Raw genomic sequence first — 24,615 nt, forward strand, 5'->3', positions numbered from 1 at the left:
TAATTTATTAATTAATTATAGCAAACTGCAACCCTATAAATTTAAAAAAATTTAGTCACCCTTTCCAGCTTATATATTTCAATATTGCTATTTTCAATATGTATCAAAACTATAATTTCTATTTTAATTTATATTTTTGTTAGGCATTAATATGAAAATATATTTTTTGAATAGAAATTTGGCTTAGCTCTTTTACATAATATATGTATATAATTAGTATTTTTAGATTAGATTTTGAGAAATGTGGCAAGCCCAAAATTTGGCTATGAAAGTAAATAAATTTTGTTAGCTGCTTATGCAAAAATATATGACTTCTTTAAATTTTGATTCAGTTTTTTTTGGCGTTTCAATTCAGTATTATTGTTTTTAAATTTTATAATTTTTTTTAATTGTAGTAAGCTGGCAAGCCTACAAAAAATATATTTGTTTAGATTTCGATATAAATATAATTGAACATTTCACATTCGTTATTTTATATAATAAGTTCTTATGTTTCTGATTTTGAAAAAAAGAAATGGCAACCCTACACAGACATATTTCTTGTTAGACGCTTTTATAAAAAAAAACAGAAATTTATTTCAGAATGTTGTTGTCTTAGTTCTTTTACACGATAACAATGGTTATTTTAATATTTGAAATAGAATAATTTGGCAACCCTGAAAGTGAAGTATATATACTATGTATATATATATTGTATATTTTTCGCTAGCTACTTATATTAATAGTTATATGTTACTTCAGTGTATTTTGCTTTAATTTTTTCAGTATTTTTATTTCAATATTATTTAAAAATATTATTGATTGCCTTGTAGTAAGTTAGCAACCCTAAAAAATAATTTTTTAGATTCCTATATAAATATAACTGAATAATTCACATTCGTTATTTTATATAATAAGTATTTCTGTATTTTTTTAATTTTTATTTTAAGAAATTGGCAACTCTGCTTCAAAAACTTTCCAACAAATTGCGTTGAACCGCAATCAACTGCATGTGTGTGCGAAAAAGTGAAATTCCCTGCAAACATTCATTACATTATGGCTCACGGGGTTACGCCGCCCACAGCCGCACTCGGTCAGAGTGCCAATTTAAAAAACAAGTTGACGCCCAAAGCTGCGCCGGCAGACGGGCGCGTCGCACAGCTGGCAAAGCTATGATGAGCAAACAAACTCGTCGGTGTCGTCAAACTTTTGTCATCAACATTTCAGCTGGCTGGGGCCAAACAGACACAGCCATTGCCACCAAAATATATGCACACACATGCTTACATATGTATGTATGTGGGGAAAGAAACGGGGCGCAGCCACAACGGCTAGCGGCAGTATAAGCGACCAGAAGCAACAACTGGCAGCTACTAGCTGTTGACGGGACTTAAGGCGAAGAGCGACAAGCGCCACCAGCGAAAACTTCAAAGTAAACCTAAGCGCATAAACATAAGCAAACACACACACATAAACTTGACTACTTATAGATTTATGCAAAGCGACTTGCTTGTGTGCGCGCCCATGTATAGCCAACTGTTCTCATGTATATTTAAATAATGTGCCGCTGTGCGTCTGAAAATGTGTTTGCGCTTGTGTGTATGTATGTGCGCCTTCACTGTTATTTATGTGTAGGTTTTGTCAAGCGCGTTTGTGCGTGTTCGCCGCTTACGTATGACGTTGAAGCTGACTAGTTGCTGTTGCGCGCCTACTTGTATGCTTCCGAAACAAGACACACACATGCACACATATACTAGCGAAACTTATTCAACAGTGTCATACGCTATAACTTACTTGTGTTTGTGTACTTGCGCTCGTGTTTATGCCTGCGTTTGTTTGCGCGCTGCTTTGGCGAAAACCGATGAAATTCCATGCGTTGTATACATTTAGGCGCGCGCACATATCATAACCATACATGCCGAGTATCCTTTGTTTGCTTGCTACTTTAATCGCAAGAGCGCAATGTCCCTGCAAACACGAGCGCCCAAGCGGCCAAAAGCGACAGCAGCACGCACACAGGCGCATAAATAGCGTAGTTATAGCAGGGGCGTGTGTGTGTGTGTGTGGATAAGTGCGCTTAAGCACACACATATATATTTGTTTGTTGGCGCTTTAGCATTTCACTAACGCGCTGCTACAGTTCTGATACGATCCTTTCGAACGCCTACAAGTCGACTTTAAATAAGCTGACAACCTTACACGCTCGCACACACACACTCGCTCGGCTGCCCGAAACGGCAGTTACGTTTGTGTAAACACACGTCAAACAACATGAAGATATACAAATGTTTACATCGCACGTTGTTTACTACGCCAGTGCCACACACCCACACTTACAGGCAGCGCGACGTAGATTCTCTCTATTATTTAAAGCACTGCGGCACACATATGTGCTAAGCGCGCCGCTTTAAGTTTCAATTGTTGGCGCGTCGCTGCTTTCTAGGGTAAAATAAAATTTAATTTTTAAACATGCGTCGCCGCCGTTACGCATTGCACAGCTGTGTAAATAAGACTTGAGAAATGCGTGCTGGAATAAACACCAAATACTCTTTATGAAGACCTAAACTTTGGTGTTCATTTTCCTTGAGCTCGTATATACAAGTAAATAACAGTAATATGAGTTCGTGGCTTCAATATGCATACAATATATGACCGTTAATACTTTTTTTATGCACAGTCGTTTTTTTCTATAAGGCGACGCAGCTCCAGAAGCAAAAGCTGCTCAAATATAGCTTCGATAGCTTCGCGGAGGCGATCCGTCGCTGTCCATTTTTGTTGAATAAAGTGACGGCGCTTTCCAAAAGTAACAGTACAAAATTTTCACACCCTTTATGTTTACATTGGCAATATAAACATTTTTTCTATAAATATACATATATTAAATTATATAAATGCTCCTAGTTTGACCAGGTGTGAAAATTTATTTGGAGCAACCTTAGAGAAGTTTATAGAAAATGAAAAAGGACGTTGCCACTTATTCGAAATAACTAAGTAAAAATATTACATTGGATTCAATTTTACTACATGGTTTCCAATCTTAAAAGTTGTCAAAAATATTTCTTTATTAAAAATAAAACTAAAACAGAATGTTGCCACTCATTTCAAATATATATAAAGTATATGTATATACATATATATAAATTATGTATGAGGTAACCATCCAAGCTAAAAAGCTTTTAAAATTTTTCCTTTATTTAAAAAACAAAAATATAATGTTGCCACTCGTTTCAAATAAATAAAAAAAAACATATGTATATAAATTAAATATGAGGTTATCATATATTATAGTCATCAAGCCAAAGAGGTTTTAAAAATATTCGTTTATTAAAAATAAATAAAAAGTTGCCACCAGTTTCAAATTGCTAAATAAAAAATATACATATGTATGTATGTATATTTGTAAGTAAAATATGACAATATGACAATATGGTTATCAAGCTTATGGGTTTCAATAATATTCGCTTATTACAAAGAAATATGTATATACATAAGGTTGCCACTTATTTGAAACAGCTAAGTAAAAAATATTGCATTAAATAAAATATATAGCTACCAAACTAAAAAGGTGTTCGAAATGTTAGTTTAAAGAAAATAAAAACAAACAAGGTTGCCATTTATTTAAAATATCTAAGAAAAAATATGGTATTAAATAAAATATGACTACAACCCATACTAAAGAGGTGTCGAATATATTGGTTTAGGCAAAATAAAAAATATAGAAGGTTGCCACCTATTTCAAATAGCTAAGAAAAAATTATGGGATTAATTTTAATATTGGAATAAATTTGATAGGTCATAAGACTTTACAACGAGGTGATGTAATTAAAGAAGAGTCAGAACGTCTATCAAAATATTTTTTGTATTTAAGTGCTTATTGGGAAATTATGTATATAATTAAATTAGTGAGGTAGATATTAAAGTAAATAATACTAAGATTTAAGATTTTTCGGTCGAACATATTATACACAAGGGTTGCCATCTATTAAAAATTAGTATACAATTTAAGGGCTACGTAAAAATATACTACAGTATTTTTTCAAGGTCGTCTAGCACTCATTATTATTGTTATATAATGAAATACTTATTAAAGTGTTGCCATATGTATAAAATTTTCGTATAAATAAAATAGTACATATATGATAACAGGAGTATTCTTTTAAAGAGATTATGCTAAAGAATTTTGAAAATATTTATTCGTCACAAATATTATGCAAAAGAGTTGCCATATATTTAAAAATTTGCATTCAAAGTAATAGCTATGTAGGTTGAAATACGCTGCAAAAATTTTGCAAGACCTGTTTGGAAGCATTATTATTGTTATATAATTAAATAGTTAAAAAGTGTTGCCACATGTTTAAATTTTCATATAAAAAAAATTTAGCATAACTTTAAGGATATCAAACTAAAGAACATTAAGATATTTTGGTCGGTCGGTACAACGGTCGCAGATATTAAAGAGTTGCCATATTTTTTAAATTGTTTTAAATATTGTACAAAACAGTTGCAATATTTTTTAAATTGTTTTCAATATAAGAAATTCTAAAACGGATCGGTTGCAGATATTGTAAAAAGAGTTGCCATATTTCTGAAACTAAAAAGATAGTTAAATTACAGTAAATCATTTTACAAAATTTCTTTCAAAATAAGAGAACGCATTACAAATGGCGGTGTTGCCATATGTTTACACATTTTGTTTAATTATATTAGTGAAATATTTGAATTATAATAACAGGGACATTAATGGCTTTCAGTTGGGCATTATATCAAAATACTTTTAGATAACATTTGCCGCTTGATAAGTCGATACAAAAATGCTTCCTAATTGAGATCATCTTGTCCATCAATTAGAATCAGAAGTACCTTTAACATGCAGAATTACTGAGAAATGAGCAACTGAAAATTTGCATTAAAAAAATATTATTTTCGTTGGCGTTGCAATTTATTGGCTCAAATTACAGCTTCATTTGCGCTTGAATAGCACTTTAGTTCACACTTTAAATTATCAAGCAATTCATAAATGTAATAAGACTTAAGATAAGAAACCGATATACTCAAAATATATATGTAGGAAATTATGAGATGAAAGACTCGAAAAACCAGCAGCGTGCAGCAAATGTGCCGGCTAGAAAAAAGTCCGCACGAAAATTGAAATAAAAAGTGCCTTCTTGAGGAAACGTTACTCAGCAAAATTGTCGAGTCGCAGGTAAGGCAAACAGCAAGGAGACAGGCAGTCGAGAAAAGGTGCCACAACTAGCGTATGCGCTGCATGGGGAGCTGGAAACGCCAGAGTATACGGTTCAGGAAATGAAAGGGCAAGCCGAAGAGTAAGGCTAGCGCACGGCAGTGAGTGCTGAGCGCTGAGGCAGGTCGCTTGAAGACATCCCGAGGTGGGGAGCAAACAAGCGTACCGGATGTTGACAGGCACTTTGCCATGAGTGCTTGCATATGGACGAGGATGTGTTATAAAACACATACTACATACGAATATGTGTGTATAAGTGCTCGAGTGTATGCGTGTATGTATGTGTGTGTTGGAGTGTGCAGCTCGAGTAGCATTTCCCTTGTAATTGAACAAAAATTCTGCCACTGTGCAGTATCCATATGCTTATAAACACTATAGGAGCGTTTCTATGTGGTCCCCATACATCTGTGTGTATGTGTGTTTGTATGTGTTCGCTGTCGCATCACTGCTTGTGAATTTGTGTGCTTGTGTTTGTTTACAGCACGGTGCTTGTACGCAAGGAAGGTGCTATAAACAAGTCAAAGTTTCACTTGCCCTGCACTAACGGTATTCCAGACTAAACACCTAGCAGCAGCACTGACACACACACACGTTCACACATATAAACACACACAAGTGCATTCAACACTTTTCTCTTGCGGCTCGGCTGCAGGAAGTGTGGATATGCATAAAGGAAAACTTAATGTTTGTAACCTTTACGGAAAATACAAAATTTTCTGGAGAAAAAATCACAACAACAACAATAACAATTGCATTATTTGCCGCTCACTTTAATCAGTGAGTGGAAATGACAAAAAAAAAAACGCGGCAAGTGAAGACGAAAACGTGTGCTATGGAGTGGAAGGCTTTCCAGTGAGTGCCCTAGCACAACAACAACAAAACACATAAAGTATTTTTTGAGCATTTTTAAATGTCTCTGGCATGTCGCTGTTGTGTGTTGGTTTTGCCTTCATTGTGTTAAGGGTTTGTCGGTATGCGCGCGGGTCACAGCTGGAATGTGCGGTTAAAGATCAAATAGAGGGTAAAATATAGAACTAAAGCAAAAAAAATTGATGATATATATACTAAAACAAAAAATATATATATATATATATATATAAACAAAATCGGCTGCACCGAAGCTATGGTACCCTTCACAAATACAAAATATTCCTAACATGAATATCTACGGTCAGTTTGTATGGCAGCTGTATGCTATAGTATTCCGATCTAAACCATTTCTTCGGAGACTGCACCTGAGTCTTAGATAATAACCTATGCCAAAATTCCTAAAGATATCTCGTCATATAAAAAAGTTTTTCATACAAGAACTTGATTCCGGTGCTTGAGTTTGTATGGCAGCTATATGCTATAGCGGGCCGATTCAAATAATTTCTTCAGAAAGTATATCATTGGCTTAGGCAACAACTTATGCAAAATTTCTTGAAGATAACTTGTCAAATGGAAAAATTTTTCTTGTTAGCACTTGAATCCGATCTATCAGTTTGTAGGGCAGCTACATGCTGTAGTGGTCCGATATCAACGATTTCTACATATGAGCGGTTTTTTTGAGAGAAAAGAGAAAATTTCAAATCGATATCTATAAAACTGAAGGATAGTTCACATACATACATACATCCTGACAGACAGTGTAACTTGGACTTGATGCAGATCATTAAGATACATATTTTACAGATTCTCCAACATTGTTTTTGGTTGTTGCAAGCTTTGTGGCAAGCTTAATATACCCTTTATAGGGTATAAATAAAGCATAACAGCAGGAAATAAAGTCGTCTTATAAATTCGCCATGCAACAACAACGTGTGAAATTTTTCTAAAATAACGAGGCGGCAACGAATAGAAATAATGGCCTTTTATTGTTGCCTTAATGGGATTTTATGGTACTTGCACAGCAAATTCATTACATTTTATTTTTATTTTCCGGGCTTGTGGTAGTAAAATAATGGTTAGCTATCCGGCTGACCGCTGAAAAAATGGACAAAGTGATAAAGGCAAAGAATTGCCATATGCTGGAGTGAATAAAAACTGAAAAATTTAACATACATGCCACAAATAAATAACGGAAAATATAGAAAATAATAAAAACGCCTACAAATTCAACAATTAAGTCTGCTTTAGGGCGTAGCACATCTAAATTCCGCCTTAATGTGTGCTACAATATTCTCTTGACTATGTGCTTTGCAAAAACTTTCCTGTCAACTAAGCGCGCTGCAGCATCCACATACAAAATACATGCCTTGTGCATCGAATCTTATATATGTATTTCGCCTTATGTTATGTTTTTATTTTTACACGTGCGCGCGCTCCTAAATGTATGCAATATTCACGCGCATTGCACTTCGCCTTTATGCTGCCTTCCGCCATTCAATAAAAGCTCACGTGTTTAGCTTGGCGCACACAGCTTTATTCGTCACTTTTGTTGGCATTCAAGCAAAATGGCATTAAAACGAGCACATTGAAAAGTATATTGATTGAAATTTATTGCAGATGGAACCGACAGATTGGCGTATAGAATTTTTGAAAGCAAGCGTACACGTTTTTGCCGCTGCCATTTCGGTGTGTGTGCAAAAGGAAAATGGGGAAAAAATCAGTTTTTCTGCATAAATTACCGACGAAAAGGAATGTGTGAACTTTTATTTGGCAAAATGAAGTTGATTTATAGACAGTCTTTATTGAAAGGCCACGCTGCATGTATCAATTATCGACGAAATGGAAAAGATTTTTGTAAAAAGTGATTTTTCTGAACGTGTGAATTTATATTTGAAGTGCGAGATTGAGTTTGAAGTTGAATTATTTGAAGAGCGCGCAAATGTTTGCAGCTATGTGGAGTTTATCTTTAATACTTAAGTGAAGGCAACAAGGTAACAAAGCCAATAGTAATTTGTTGCCTACCATTAGGCGACTTTTGTTTTTAGTGAAAAATGTTTAATTGTTTAAGATTTCAAGCTGTGAGAAATTAGTTCAGATATAATTTACAAGGTCTTGAATAACGGATTTTTTTCTTCAATTACACCTATTACAAAAAAACGAAAATGCCGAGAAATTTTCACTAGAATTTTTTTTTTTGTAAACGTCTATCTTGGACAGATAATTTTCACTTTTTTTTTTCTTCGTTCAATAACTAGCTTATGGTCCTAATTGAGGCATATGTATAATATTATCCTGTAAGAAGTTCTGTTTGCATCGCGTTGCAATCTTTATTTCGTAATTTCGCATTTTTCATTGAAAATTTCACAAAATCTTTGCTAAATATGAAACTTTGAAATAGTAAAATGCTTGAGTTAAATGTTGCATTTTGAAAATATATCGCTTTTTGCTCGAGGAAACCCATGTTACTCCTTAATAATCGCAAATTTTGAAGCAAAAGTGCCTTTTAAAAACTTGCTTAATGCTATCACCGCATTAATGATCACAAAATTTTTAATTGATAGAAAAAAAATAATAAAATGTAAAAAAATCAATGAATTACAAATTTTGTCTAAATAAAAATTAGATATTTTAAATTGGTTACTTAAATTGACGAAAAAATTAATTAAAATTTAGTAAATAATCAAAACATTAAAGTATCTGGTTTTGTAACGTGAACTAAGTATATTAAGTTTGCCATGATCTTTATAAATATGTTATGTAAAATAATATATTATGAACGCTCTGAACATGGTAAGTTCGTTAACGCATTCTCGACCCTTTTTGAAAAATTAGTAGCAATCAAAAATATTTGCTCGCGACAAGCAATTACCACCGTGGGCCCTTTTCACCATCCTGAACGTTTCGGCACCAGAAATTTGTGTCCGCACACAAAATTTAATGGAACTTCTTGGTTGAATAATTTCACTCATCTTAAAAATCGCCGAATGCACTTTATGTACTACAGAAAGACAAGCTTATACTAAACAGTTATGATTATTTTGAGGTGAGATTTGACACAAATGTCACCGACAGTCATACCAACCTTGAACAAAAATACTTCGACGAATGGGGTTTCGCGCGAGGTTTAAATTAAAAAGTCTTACTAGTTTTTGTCCACAGTAGTATATATAAATGATCAGCATATGCAAAACTTTTTTATTGGATCACTATAGCATTACATAGCCGACATACAAATTGAACTTGGAAAATCAAGTTCTTGCATTAAAAATTATTTACTTGTAAAGGGTATTGAAACTTGACATTTCTTTTGCTGTTTTTCTTAAACTATCATAATCTTGAATTTCTTATAAAAATGTGTCAAACATTAAAAAAAAAACTGGAAGAAGAAACAAGAAAAGCTAGAATATTCTTAGCAATAGCATTTCTTTTCGCAAATATGTATATAAACAAAGCAGAAAATGGTTTCAGCCAACGGAAAGAAATTTTTTCCCCACAAAGACTCGGCCATACTCTGTTCAGAGAATAAAAATATAAATAAAGAAAATATTATTTGTTTAATATTAATTTTATAAAATATTCTACTACAAATATGAGAAATGTATTTAAATAAAATTAAATGAATATATATATATATATTTTAAACAATGGAAAAAAACATGAAGAAAAAAAGAGAAAGATAAGAAGGATAGCTAGTACCCTTTACAAGTCGATAGTGAGGACGCAGAATTCGTTAAAAGTCGCGCCAAACCATGTACATATTCCAAAGGATGACTACTTCTCTTGAACTGAACTCCATCTGGTATCTCAAAGAAATAAAACTGGTCTTTGAGTGGCTTATTGGCCCACCAGTTTAACCTAACTTTACCTCACCTAAACCTTTACAAGTGCTTTCTAAATGTTATACCAATTTAAAACGAGCCTATCTTACAGCCAAAAAATTCATAAACGAAGCCCTAAAAAATAAATTGGTCGCTGAAGATGAAAATTTCGAGCTTCCTAAGCTATTTGCAAATAATATTTCTTCCGAAGTATTTAAAATCAACTCGGATTAAGTAAACTAACATATGTATAATTTTTTAAGATTTTGTGTTATATATTGATATTTAAAAAATATTTTACTAAAAAAATAAAACATTTTGCAAATAATATTCTAGAAATTATATAAAATAATGATTTTGGATTAAGTTAGGAATTAGATAGAAATCAAATTTCTTCAAAAACATACTTTTAGAAGACATAATTTAATTAATCTTGCGTATATTTTACACAATCGGTTACGGTTCACTACATCATATTATGTATATACATATGTAATTTCATAAAATTTCTAGCTTCCGTTCACAAATATAACCAATACATACCGAATTTATAACCAAAACCCAAAATTTCTTTCAATATGAGTGGTTTCGTTCGTAACATCACTTTTCATAAGTTTGCAGGCGCAGAAAAAACGGTATAATAGAAACCTTTTTAGTTGAAACACAATTTGAGTTTTGGTTATAAAATTGTTATATATTACTTATAGATTGGTTAAATCTGACAGCGGCAGCTGAAAATTTTATGCTACATATATATAATATGTTGAAGTGAATGGTAAGCAATAAAAACTAATTTGTATTTTTTTGATATGTTGTTTTTGTTGTCATACATATATATTATTGTTGAGATATTATATTGAGAATAAGTTGAAAATATTCGACATACCTATCAGCTTAGGTCATTATACTCCACACACAAAATAAGGTGCCAGCTTAAGAATGTTGCTTTTAGCCAATTAAGAAGGCGAAAATAAAATAAACGTTGCCATGCTAACTGACACGGAAAGCAAGCCACAAAGTGTATCGCTACGGAAACCGCAAAGAAAACGGGCCACAAACAAACAAATTAAGCCAACAGGCGAGCACAAATTCGACTTCGATTTATACACTACACTTTGACACAGAATATTATTTACCGATTTTACCGATTTATACACACTGAAGCGCTTTGCTTGCGGCTTAAAAAGCACCTATTTCTATAGTGAGTGGCGAGCGCTTAGAAAAAAATCGAAATAATTTTTAGCGCAGAAAATGAGCACTTTTAGCTTAAGCAACAAACACGTGCTGACATGCTATTTACACTCTTCTTGTTTTGTTTTTTGTTTTTGTTCCTTCATTTTTCACTTCTTTGACTTTTGAAATAAATCACAAATGAACTACACTTTGCATTAGCTGGCGCTTGCAGCTGTAAATTCAATGTAACTGTAACAGGTCACACACTTTCGCTTAACAATAATTGCTGCTTGCACTAAGCAATAGCGCGCTAGCGGCAATGTATGCGCTCGTTATCCTTATTATCCTTTTTGGCTCAGCGCTTGCTGGCTTTATTTGGTTTTGCTTTGAATTGCGTTACGCAGCGCACAAACGTAAGCGAGACAAGCACGACGTTACGGCATAACACGTCACTCATGCAACGCGACACTACCACCACTGTTGGCCAACCAACGGATGCAACATGCATTTAGGCCCGAAAGTGTCGATTCACACCAACTGCCTGCCAAACGCCGGAGCTAATGTGGAGCGCGCTACTCACCGCACTAAGGCAACTCAACTGTTCAAATTCAATTCAAAAATGCTGTAGTCTGCTGTGGCGACGGCGAGCGCGCTAACTCTGACAATGCGACCGTTCGTAACCGTGGCTCGTCGACAACTGCTCGGCCAAGGGTGTCGTACGCATGCAAAGAACCACCCCCGAGTGTGGATTGTTGGAAAATTAGTGCGCGGCGACGGCGAATGCCAGCCGATCGCCCGACTGCAGTTATGTTGTTGTCACATGTTTGTTGTTGTTATTATTGCTGTTATATTTGTCATGCCGCGCGCCCACACAGCTGCACTAGCAGACCGCCGTTTATAGGGTGCCAGCGTGTGGCATACACGTCAGTTGCAGAGTTTGTTGTTTGTGCGCGCTGCGCTGCTGCTTTCTCTTCTGCTTCAGGTAACTGTTAATCACCTTTAACGGTTCAGTGCTGGTGTAGTTACGCTCAGCGCACGCAATTATGCACCGTCTAACGTGCTCTTTCTCTGCTTCCTTCGGCTCGGTGGTGGTGAGTCGGCGCAGTTTGCATGCTCTCATTTGCATACGCTCTTTTGCTCACTCTCTCGTTCTCTTTAACGCTTTCCTTGCATTATGCTTCTTCAATCTCTATTTTTCTCCAGTTCTTTTGTTTTCTTGTTGGCATTTTTCCGGTTTGTTTATGTTTTCTTTAGCTTCTGCAACCGGCTTTTTAGCACAGCACGGCGTATACGTAACCCACTGGCTTTTACAATCATTGCTCGCGAGGCACTAAACAGTCGTTGGTTGTTTTCATACGCTACATATATGTACATAGATATGTTTGTGTGTAAAATTAGCGCATCGTTTGAGTTATTAAATTGTTGTATTTTCTATTTATAGACAGCCTCCCCAACATTTTCTTGGGTGCGTGCGGCGTGTGTGGCTTATTTGTGTAGGTCTTTTGCTGATTGAGTGACTTCGATTTGCTTACCAGATTTGTTTGGGAGATGAACACATATTTACATACCGAATTTATGATTTTATACTTTTTCTACAATCAATATATCAATTTACTCGTAAATGAGTTCTTAAGTTCGATATATTATAACATACAACCAAAAAGGGTGTGAGAGGAGAGTTGTGACGCAAATTGTAGATAACAGTAGATTATTATTGTATTCGCTAATGAAGTTGTTAAGTATGTCAATTAAGTGACAACACAAATCTATATTTATATACGTAAATATATGGACTAATAATAAGTTATCGAACTTTCTCGCCATCTCTCTAACACTTGCCTGACCTTTTTCATGCATGATATTTTTCAGTTTTTTAATATTTTCATCAGTTGGAAAGGTCGAAGGTCGTCCAGAACGAGGCATTTCTTCAACCATCTCTCGACCGTCTTTGAAGGGTATGTACCACTCCTGACGAATAATCCGTCAAACTTTCATTATTTTTGAAATATTGTTCAATAATGAAGGCACATTGTTCTATCGCAACGCTCTTTACTAAGCCCACATCACCTGTTGACTTTCTTTTTGGGGGTTGTCGACACTTTACTGCATAAAAGACTCCAAACTTAAATCTTGTTAATTTTTAGACAAACTGTATTTAATTTAAATCTTACGTTAGTTTTGAAACACCCTTTGTATGCATTAAGTGTATTAACGACGGAATTACTTCGTTAATTATGAACATAATAAACATGCTTCTTTATTTTTCATACACTTTTAATAAAATATGAACAATATTTAGTTTACACATACGGTACTTACTTATGTAAGTATGCATTAGGGTGTGTCATTTTGAAGAAAGAAAAAGCGTCTTAAACTCGAATTCTGATGGAATTCTTTCAGAAAATTGAAATTTTTCCAAAAACGTCTGGTTCAGTTTTTCAGATAGTAAATCACGCTGAAAATAAAAGGACATAAGCGAACTTATAGTTCCTCTATGTATCAAATTATGACATTTTTAATTTTTATTTTATTTAGTTTTTTGTTCTTAATATATGTTTTTTGTTTTGTTTTACAGCGACAAATTTTTGTCAAAATAAATTTACAAATAATTTTTACAATGTTTCAAAGTCAAGCTACTCAAATAAAAAAAAAAAATTTTGTATATGCTATTGGCATAGAAATTGAAAGTTAAAAATTAATATTAAGAGCTCAAATTTTAAAATTCTTCGTATTCTACCGTCTTGAAAGGCTTTTAGACTGTTTTCAACTGAAAAAATAATGCCGGATTTTACACACTCATTAGGGCAGTTCGATCTCTTCTATATAATCACACATGGAGAAAATCTCCCTTGAATAATTCTGAACACCTTTGGCTTAGAGGCTATGGATCCAAAACCGGTTTCGAGCCACCGATGATCCAGTCAAAGTTTATCTTTAAGAGAATTTTTTATGTTAAGTATTAAGATATCCGAATGAAATTTAATCCATTGGTGCCTTTTGAGTTTCTATTGATGATTTGTCGGAGTCGCAGTCTCTCACAAAACCATTAAGAACTGTTCTCTAATAAATGCAGTGAAAATAAAGAAAATCGGACATTTTTTCGACTCCCTGCAAATCAAACCGCTGTAATGCTCATATATGTGTATACATACCTCCAACTATTTATGCAGTCATGTCAGAAAAATATGCATTAAATTTCCGAACACAGAACATCTCATCTCCTTGGAGAGTTTACTATACTAATTTGCTTGATTGGCCAGCTTGTTGCCCCCGTTTCGGGTGGTCTTGTCATGCCAATTGTCAACGTTAAATACCCGAGCTGCGTTACGCATTGTTCCTGCACGCCGTGCAACTTTCAACGAATTGTCAAAGCAAAAGCAAAAACAAAAACCAGGCAGGCAGCGAAAGTTGAGGAAAGGACAATGTGTACGCCACCAAAGTGCGTACGAGCTCGACTCTACTTGCATACGACAACTACAAGTGCGGTGGGCTCAGTCCTAATCAGTCGTTGTTGGATGAAATTGGCAATAAACTCCTTCTCGTTAGACCGCTTTCCGCGCCACTCAACTGCATCCAATAATACAAAAACAAAATGGACGGGAGATTGTCACTGAATTTCAAATATTTGTGGGCCATGCGTTGGAACGAGGGCGGAAGGAAGAGTCAGTGGAATTTTAAGATCACAGTTTTGTTAGTTGTGGGAGAACCTAAGTAAATGTCATTTATTGATCTCGCTCATTCAGATTAGTCTGTATTCTTTAGAAGCTGGTATTCTTCAACTTTTTCTTAACACAATTTTAGGAAAAAATTTCGCAAATTATGAACTTAGTTCGAGTGATTTTTGAAAATTTTAAGATAATCTAGGACACCGTACTTCAAACTATAACAAGATGTGTCTTACTGAACATCTACTTAGTGAGGTCCGCATGTTCCCTCTTAATGAGCATAATAATCTCTTTGCACTTTCTGCTTGCCTGTTTTTGTCGAAACTTGCAGTTGTCTGCTTGAAATGGAGCCACCTCTTTTGAACATCAGGAGAATATTGAGTTAGCCCATTGACGATCTGTCACAACATACCGACCAAATTTCGTACATGACCAACATCCGACGGTTCCTAAACTCCATTCATTGTGTGCTTAACTCCTTCATTAACTTCCTCCCCGTGAATGGCGTACTTGAAGTCCAAAAACCATCCGTGGCAGTTCAAGAGCTCGAGTTGCCGAATGAAACCTGAGAGACTCTGGTTCTGGATAATGTAGCAGGTTGAATTCTTACTTATCTAAAATACACTCTAACCAACAAAGGTCCTACATGCAATGTGTCCCCGCATAACTCTAATCAACTCTTTGCAAGCCAAATGCGACCAGGTCCTTTAATACTCCGCACCCAATGATCCGAACCCGTCGCAACAGCGTTTTTTTCTGGGCCTACCATTAAGTGATCTCCATGACAATTAATATATATATTGCTTTCCTTCAAGCAGGGAGGATTCATAACCGGACTCCGGTATTAAAATTTCGTCTCTGGCACAAAATCTAGCTTAGCATTGAACGAAGTGCAGTAGAAAACATCTTAAAACGGATTTCATATACATCGAAAAATCGTTCAAACTTCAGCGATCTTATATTTTTACTTCTCAGCGACCAAGCTTTTCATTTTGTGCTGGAATTATCAGCTGAATATTTATGAACGATCCCAACATTTTCTTCATTTGTCAAAGCTAGAAATTGCTTCGGGTTTGAACAGATTGCTGCGTGAGACTTTGACATTAGAAGTATTATCTTCTCTGTCGCTCTGGTCCATCGGAGATCTTCCGATCGTTAAATGTAGATAAGAAAACGGTAGACCTAACTTCTGCACAACTTTGACCTTTGAAGTTTTATTTCATCGTTTTCAGTAATGCTTGCCGGATCAAGTGACTTGCTTAGTTCGCAAAATTCATCTGTCTTGTCCATCGGAGATTTTCGGGTCGTCAAATGTCGATGCGAAAATGGTAGGCGTAACTTTCGGATGACTTTGACCTTAGAAGTATTATTTCTTCTGATCTAGAGATGCTTGCAGGATTCAGTGACTTACTTAGTTAGCGAAATTCCTCTCTCTTGTCCAACGGAGATCTCCTGATCTCCAGCCATAGAAAAAAATTGAGAGATCTATGTTTTTTTCCAAAAACAGCATTACACTTGTACTTACTTTGAATATCTATCAAATACTTCAATTCTTATCCAATCGTCCTCGTACTAGCTGCTGTAACTGTCGCTGGCACGTTGGCGCTTGTTACCTCCGATTGGTTTGGCTGGTTAAAACCCGGCTCAATGGCTAAGTGACAATGAATGGCGAGTGTTTAATATGCCACAAAAGTAGCTGCATTCGCTCGACCGACGCATTGAGATTGTCAGCCGCTTAGCGCAAAGCACACGCAATATTCTTGTCAACTTTATTTACAAGGACTTTATGTTTCTTTGCAGGACGACAACAACCATAACAGCATAGCGGATGCGAAGCGACGATAGCAGCACGATTACAAACGGATAGCACGAAAGTACGGAAGATAGACCACAAACAGAGACCACGGAAGGTACATAGCAGCTGCAAGTGGGTAGTGTGAAGTGGCACGGGGAGGATACGAGAGTAGTCGCGTGAACAGCAGAGACCGCAGTAGGCCAAGCATACGGCAGCGGAAGCGTACGCAACGTAATAAACGCATTGCCGAAAACATGTTGGCTGCAGCAACAACAACATTGACAACGACAAAAACACCAACCGCTGCGATGACAACATTGACAACGAACGGCACAACAATGCCGACCACGAGCATGCTGATGACAACAACAACAACAACTGAAATGAGCGATAAAGCACGAAGAGTCACTAAACAAACAACACACAACGCACAAACACTAACAACAACAGCGGCAAGGGCAACAACAGGCACAGGCAGCAGATCAGCCACAACAGTAACAGCAACAGCAACAGCAACAGCAACAACAACAATTACCTCAGATCCAGGCATTTTATGCTTTCATCATTGCAATGTAAAAGTTTTCTGCTTCCACTTGCCACATCGTTGCCCCAAATGCAAACAAGTATTAGACACCGGTGTCGATGTGGACGGCAAGAGCGATGCGGCCGCTGCGGCTGACGACGACGAGGAGGACGTTGTACGTGGTAATGAATTGGTTAGCAATGGCTGCAACGGTGAACGTACACGTGCCGCTAACGGTGTGCCGGTTGGTGTTGTTGGCTCCACGCGTTTGTTGCCTTTTCGCTTGCCCTATCCGTTCATACGTGCCTCGCAATATCCCTGTGCGATTGTTTTACGTCCGACCACAGGCGATTTTCTCAAGTGAGTATATTTATGCACCTATACACATACAATTTATTTCTCTGTTTCGAATACAAAGGTTAGGGAAAAAAGATCAGAACAGGCACCAGAAGTACATTGGCTTAATTGGAGCATACATTCGTGTTTCATTTTAAGAAACCAAAAAATGCAGGCGGTTATTGAGCTGGAGACATTCGAAAGCCACGCGTTCGCGGTAAAAATGTTCAGTATGCCCTGGAAAGGTTATATTAAGTTTACCACGAAGTTTATAATACCCATAAATTAGCAACATGATGAGTTGAGTCTATTTAACCATGCTTGTCCGTCTGTCGTTCTGCCTGTATTTACGCGAACTAGTCTCTCGTGAAAACTTACACACGTTCCTTTTCTCTTGAGACGCTAATTATTTGTCAGAATCGCCAATATCTGACCAACATAGCATATAGCTGCCATACAAACTGAACGATGAAACCAAAATTTTTAATTTAAGAATATATTTTCATACATTTTGGCATTTATTATTCCTCAAGAAAACGGTGCAATCGACGAAGAAAATGTTTCAATCGGACTAAGTATATAGCATATAGCTCTCATATAAGGATCGTAATCAACTCGTTTTTAATATACGAAATACTTTTTTATTTGACTAGATATCTTCTCGAGATTTAGAAAACAAATGTGACCTCGGCAAATGCAAACTGCAGGGCCATTGATTTCCTAAAATGTAATCGACTGTGACCCCAAACGTAAGCAAAGGGTTTTGACTTGACTATATGTAAACAAAGGTTGTGGACTTGGCTAATTGTAAAGAAAAGGGGCATTGACATCGTAAAATGTAAACAAAAAAATCATTGGCCTCATAAAATGTAAAATCTTGTTTCGCTAAAAGTAAACAAAGGTTGTGGAGTGGCTAATGTTAAATGAACGTATTTTTGACCTTACAAAAGTATAAAAAAAAGTACCACACGTTCTTTTTTTCCATGTAACTGCTCATTAGTATAAACCACCTATATCGGACTAAATACTAGAAGATTTAGCTGCAATACAAAGTGATTGGTCAAAAGGTTCTTAGTCATCTTTGTTTGTTATTTGACAATATATTTTTGCAAACTTTGATATGGATTATTGTTCAAGACAACGCAACAATATACCAATATGTTGTTCAGCTTGGATTACGTCATATGAACTGATTGATCAATGCAAAAGTTGTTTTAACCCTTTTATACTCAAAGAAACGCCCCCGGTAAGGGTATTAGAGCTTCGATGGAACTGAAGTTAAAATTTTTTCCATCATTGAGGACTATAACAGTCTCAGCGATCGTTTGTAAGAGCTCTTCAGGCAGTATTTTTTAACGCCTTCAAAAATATATATGTTTGATTTGCCAAAGATTTATTCGCGACCTAAATAATCTGAAGATATCTAGCTAGGTATATAGCGAACCGAAATGGATGTTGCTTGAGCTTAAGAAGGCAGAAAAAGGCATATCTCACTTGGCTTTGGCACAAAATGGGAGAAATTGGATAGCAGTAACTTAGAATAAACATAGTAATAAATACCGTTTGACTAATGTTAGGAGAGTATTGGTATAAGCTCTTATGTGGTTTCCTTCAGTAAATCCCTAAACGAGCAACTTGGAATTAACACATAATCACAAGAAATAACATATAATCACATAGCATATAACCACAGACCAGAAAGCCGACGTATTTTCCACGACCAACAGTTAACTCTAAAAGTAGAGAGGTCTCACTTTCTTTCGGCAGGTTTTTATCTATTGCAACGCGATCATTTTATTTCGGCGTTCTGATGCCTCAAGGTATATACGCTGCTTGGCTTATCTTGTTATGGGGGAACTTGGTGTTGCAAGCAATTGTGGTTCAGGCTCCAAACCTTATCTTAAAGATCGGTCCTTACCAAAAGGTTGGTCCTAGTCTTGCGAGGTGCTAAAAATATATATATGGCATCGATATTAGCATTGAGTTCGTTGACTGTCCGCTTAAGATTACTGAAAAGATGCCAAGACTTCTTATCTCTACCATCGAGCTATTTTATCATTAGGCTAGTTGGGGTGTCTGACCACAGTGGTATTGCAAAAAATTGTAAGGCTGATAAGCTTGCTAAGACAGGTACTTTAGTCCCAATAACTGTAGAATGGGAACGTGTGTAGTTTACTTGATTGTTGGGCCGCAGACCAGCTCAACAAGTAATGGTCAACTAGCAATAGCTGTGCAGTTGCAAGGTTCTTCTGGAGTGGGGTAAATCGAAAGAGGCCTAGAGAGATCTTTCCCCTCAGCAAGGTTCATCTTTCTATGGTTCTAACCGGATACTGTCTGATCGGGATTCATTTAGTAAGATTTCACAGTTTATCTGATGCCAGCTGCATCAGCTGTTTGGAAAAAAATTAGAAAAAATCATCTCAAAACTTTCTCCTCGAATGCCCCGCATTTGCTAGTTTAAGGAAAAAATACCACTCATACATTTAGATATGTATGCAGGTAAAATAGCAGAAATAAAAGAAAATCAGTTAAGCAGATTAATGATAGATTTAGGGCCCTTTACCGATAGATAATAACCAACCATAGGAGTTTTTCGTCTGGCTTCACAAATGACTGAAAGTAAGAGTCCAAGTGTGACCACTCCGCGATGTTGAGAGATCAGCCATCTAATCCAATCTAACCTATCGATACGTCAATTGGATGCCTGAAGCATCCTACAACTGCTCAGAAGCAATTTCTTGAATTAGAGAATGAGATCCATCAAATCCTTATTAAAACTCTTCTAATTGTAGTCTTGATATTCTAAGTACCAAATTCAGTCTACAGCGTAGCAGCATGAAAGTTGGCATTAACGTTCGTGAGCAGTCTTCATTTTTTAGGAATTGCGGCAGCTACCAAAGTCTTTTCACGTTGCTTGGGAATCGAAAACTCGGTTGTCAAGACAAGCAGACCAGTACTAGAATACTATTTATAAACTCAAACCAAAGAAAAGCTGTGGCTGTTTTGGACTCTTTTCTTTAAGCAGTAGTTTTTTAGAATATAAATAAACGAGAGCTCACTGGTAGGGGTGGAAGCTTCAAAGCTTGAACTTAAACCAAAAAAAAACCTGACTTTTTTAGATTCCTTTTTTTAAGTATAAAGTTCTCCTAATTCATTAAAAGCTCTTAAAGCCGTAGAGAGCATTCAAAACTTCAGCAAGTTTGTACCACCTATACCTCAGCGCTCAAAATTGAAATGAATTGCAATACTTTCAACTTATTAGTTTGTCCTTCATAGGCGTTCGATCTCAATTTGTGGCCCACATTCTAACCTACGCAATACGACAAATTAGTTTCCTTCGATGCTACTTAGCCGCTAAACAAGCACACCTATACCCACACACACACACACACACTAACAGTAACATATAAGGGTTGATAAATTTATGTGTTGGTCTGTTTCTTTATTCCACAGCGACTACAACAACTCAACCGATTTGCATATTGCCGTGACGACCTCAACGGGCTGTGTTGTGGAATTCGATCGGTATGGCTTGCGGCGCCACCGGCCCGATAATACACGCATGTCCGATTGGTGGCAATGTCTGCTGGTCGGCGATGTCCCCGAACCATGGTATGACTATTGGGATGATATATTGCAGCAGGTGAGTTATGCACCGTTTCACACATATACAAATGCATGCATGCATGTATGTATGGGTGTGTGTCTGAGTGTCTATGTATGAGCACTGCCGCAAGAAAAGCGCAATTAAGCGTAACACCTACGGCTTCGATACGCTCCGCTACATGCCAGCTATGAATGTTAGAGCCATTTTGCAGCCACCACAAAATATTGCACATACACATACATACAAAAACACATATGTACATACATACATGTATGCATACTTCTAGATATCTCTATATATATATGTGTGTTATCTGACATCTGTTTGCTCTCCCGCAGATTTGCAATCAGCCGGATCGCTGGACCGTCTCCCATTACCAGGAGGATAGCCACAATTGCTACACATTCGTATTGGCATTCCTGCAGGCGCTCGCCTATGACAAGCTCAGCGCTGCCGCGCGCTCCAAAACCAGTTTCTGTGAGAAATATATAGTTCCTAGAACCACAACGGCCGGCAAGTATATATCCTTGTATCGCAAGTTGCGTGATACGGGCACTTATGTGCATCCACATCCTCATCATCAACACTATCAACACCAAAGGCATTTGTTGCTTAACGGCAAACAACAGCAACACCAGCACCACCAACACTCCTATAACCAGCAGCATCTACAAGTGAAGCCGTCACGTGGCAAGTCGAGAAACAATGGACACTTGAATGGTCATGTGGGTGCCACTTCCGCTCTGCTGGCCAATGGCGGCAAGGCGACCAGTATCATTTTGCGTGCACCCAATCTCTGCACCATCGAAGAGTGAGGCACACCAGCACTCCTGCAACACTTCTTTAGTATCGGTTCCTCATCCATCCATTCACTCAATCATTCATTTAGACCATTTTATTAATTTGCATATGTACTTAGTAGGTGCTCGGCAGCAATGTGTTAAGCAATTCTGTAATTGAATATGCGCTGATGGCGCGCTTTAGAGACCACCACAACAACACTGTCTACGTAACGAGTTGCTGTCAGGCAAATGTAGTAGTTAGGAACCGGTTTGTTACTGGAGATTTTCGAGACATAACATATCTTGTTTCAAGCTCTTAAAGCTGTCGTTCGTCTTTCGGTACTTCCGAACTAGCACGAAGTGCTCAAAAAATTGGCAATCCACAATTAGTAAATTCCTGTTTCAAAGACATAACCCTTCAATACCTCCGAAGTTCCGAAGTCCGAAGGAAAATTTTGAAATCTCGGCAATCCACGAGTAGTGAGTTCGTGTTTCAAGCTCTTAAAGTTGTCGTTCACCTTTCGGTACTTCCGAATTCGTACGAAGTGTTCCAAAACTCGGCAATTCACAAGTAGTAAGTTCGTGCTTCAAGCCCTTAAGCTTTCCAGTACCTCCGAACTCGTACGACGTGTTCAATCCACGAGTAATAAGATCATGGTTCAAGTTCTTAAAGAACTTTGCTCCTTTCGGTACTTCCGAACTAGCACGAAGTGTTCAAACTCGGCAATCCACGAGTAGGAAGTTCGTGTTTCAAGTTCTAACCTTTCCATCACTTCGGAACTAGCACGAAGTATTCAAAAACTCGGCAATCAACGAGTAGTGGCAGAGCCACTTATATTCAAAATTTTGTTCAAATATTGCGGGAGGCGAGAATTTATCGAACTAAGCCCTAATTCCTAAACTAAAGACTCAAGTCTAAATAATTTGAATATTTTGGCCGAAATTTCTCGGGTTCTCAATCACAAACTTGCCTGATTGCTCACCAGTGAACGTTTCACTACTGGGTAGTTACCGTTACAAATACGGCTGCACATTCGTCAATATTCTTACGATGAGCGACTCTGTCAATGAGAGTGGCACTTCCTGCCAGCCACAGCTGATGTTCTTCAATATTGCATCCTTTGTTCGAACCCTCTGTTTGCAACAAATACATTTCGTTGTAGTAGTTTTTATTGTTTTCTTCGTTGCTGCACATTTTTATGGTGTATTTTTTCCTATTTTATGTTTCTATTCTTCAACTTTGGTCTCTTTTGTCCTAAACTTTTAAGTTAAATTAAGAAAGTAGTTCATTTTTATGCAAAAAAATTTGCCTTTTGTGAATTAAAAGTCAATAAAATATATTAATTTAGTCAATTAAAAAATGTTGTTGTTTTTTCTTTTAATTTGGGTGGAGGTAAAGTGGTCGGCAATTAATATCTATACTGATAAGAGGAAAGTTGTTAAGTTTGTGGTAAGGACAGCAAACTATTAAGAAACTGTCCTAAATTAGGATGGTTTTTTTAAATTACTTGGTTTCAGGATAAAACGTTTTTTCAAAAAGAAATATGGTATATACAATATAAATATAGGTTAGGTTAAGTCGTAGGATTGATTAAAAATTACTGAATCTCACTTGAGCAGATCTTTGTACTTTGTGAGACCCATAAACTATTAAAAGTAAATCAACAGATCCTCTTAGATCGATGAAGCGTTTTGAGCTAGCCATAAATTTATTAAGGCGGTTGATATATCAAACCCAGCAATTTCGTTGAGTTTGCCAAAGGTGTGTCAATCGAGATATTTCTAACTCAGTCTGGCAAAAGCTGGGCTGTAGAAGATGAAGTAACAATATGATTTCACCTCACTCTCCTCCTTACAGCCTTGGCAAAGAGCAGAGCCATAATATTTCTTTTCAACGCAGGTAAACTTATTGGACTGTGAGCAGTCATAACGCCTGCAATTGCGTTCAGATTGACTTTGCGAAGAGTCAATAAACCGGAGGATCTCTTACGGTTCACTCTAAGCCAGAAGAATTTCGCAGTTGCACAAGTTTTGATTGTTGACCAGCGCTTGCTGAGGTCATTAGAGATCTAAAGTTCCAACACCAGAAGGCAAGAAGACATCGGAAAACCGGCTGGCTTCCAATCGGTTGAAATTGAATAAGGGCTCATCGACTCTACAGTTTCCGGTATAACCAAGCCCTCCTACAAGTTTAATATGGAAGTAGCGGAAAGCTATTGTTAAACAGCTGATACACTCCTTGACTGATTTTGTGCGCACTGTAAGCGAGCTTTAAGCCCGGAAAGCCGGTCAACTATCGGGTGAATGAACAGATCTCCGAAGGAAGATGCACTTTGGAGCAATATACTAATATAATATAATAATAAATATAATAACAAAAGCTGAGATTTAAGATGAGATGAAAATGACAGAAACCCTATAGAGGCTGCCTTACATTGAATGCTCTTTTTGTCTAGTGTGATTTGCGTTATTAAATCATTGGACCATATGAAAATTTAAATATGTGAAACTTTTTATTCCAGCAATACAATTCATAAAGTCAGTAAGGCAAAGCGCTTGTAAACATCACTTCTTGGGAGGAACTTTTGATGACAGCATCATATCAAGAAATAGACATTTTAGTTGTTCATCTATGTCAAACCAAACTGAGTTCTCATCTATCTATTTCACTTAACTCTTTCCATCATATGCGATTCCACGTTTAGGAAATAAGTCTAACGAATCCATCGCATATGATGGACAGAGTTGAATGCAAACGATATTCGAGCTAAGGGAAATGATATTAGGTTGTCAAAAAAGTCTTGCGGTATTTCCGCTAGTTGGCG

At 36.6% G+C, this 24,615-nt stretch overlaps 2 protein-coding genes across 7 annotated transcripts in view; one reads left to right on the forward strand and one right to left on the reverse strand.

Annotated features, from left to right (window-relative positions):
• Positions 1 to 11,760, reverse strand: part of LOC120767392 (protein eyes shut) — a 147,627-nt gene extending 135,867 nt beyond the window's left edge. For all 3 annotated transcript variants that reach the window (XM_040093407.1, XM_040093406.1, XM_040093405.1), the window contains exon 1: positions 10,796 to 11,760. The gene's annotated coding sequence lies outside the window, so the exon portion shown is untranslated. The remainder of the gene's footprint in view (positions 1 to 10,795) is intronic.
• LOC120767393 overlaps positions 1 to 23,086 on the forward strand; it is a 156,647-nt gene extending 133,561 nt beyond the window's left edge. For all 4 annotated transcript variants that reach the window (XM_040093409.1, XM_040093410.1, XM_040093411.1 and 1 more), the window contains 3 exons: positions 16,548 to 17,425; positions 20,855 to 21,044; positions 21,347 to 23,086. In XM_040093409.1, the coding sequence (XP_039949343.1) occupies positions 16,797 to 17,425; positions 20,855 to 21,044; positions 21,347 to 21,823 (1,296 nt within the window). In that variant the 5' untranslated portion in view covers positions 16,548 to 16,796 and the 3' untranslated portion in view covers positions 21,824 to 23,086. The remainder of the gene's footprint in view (positions 1 to 16,547; positions 17,426 to 20,854; positions 21,045 to 21,346) is intronic.
• The last annotated feature ends 1,529 nt before the right edge of the window (positions 23,087 to 24,615 follow it).

This window comes from Bactrocera tryoni, chromosome 2 (genome assembly GCF_016617805.1).
Source record: "Bactrocera tryoni isolate S06 chromosome 2, CSIRO_BtryS06_freeze2, whole genome shotgun sequence".
In the NCBI taxonomy this organism is placed as follows: Eukaryota; Metazoa; Arthropoda; class Insecta; order Diptera; family Tephritidae; genus Bactrocera; species Bactrocera tryoni.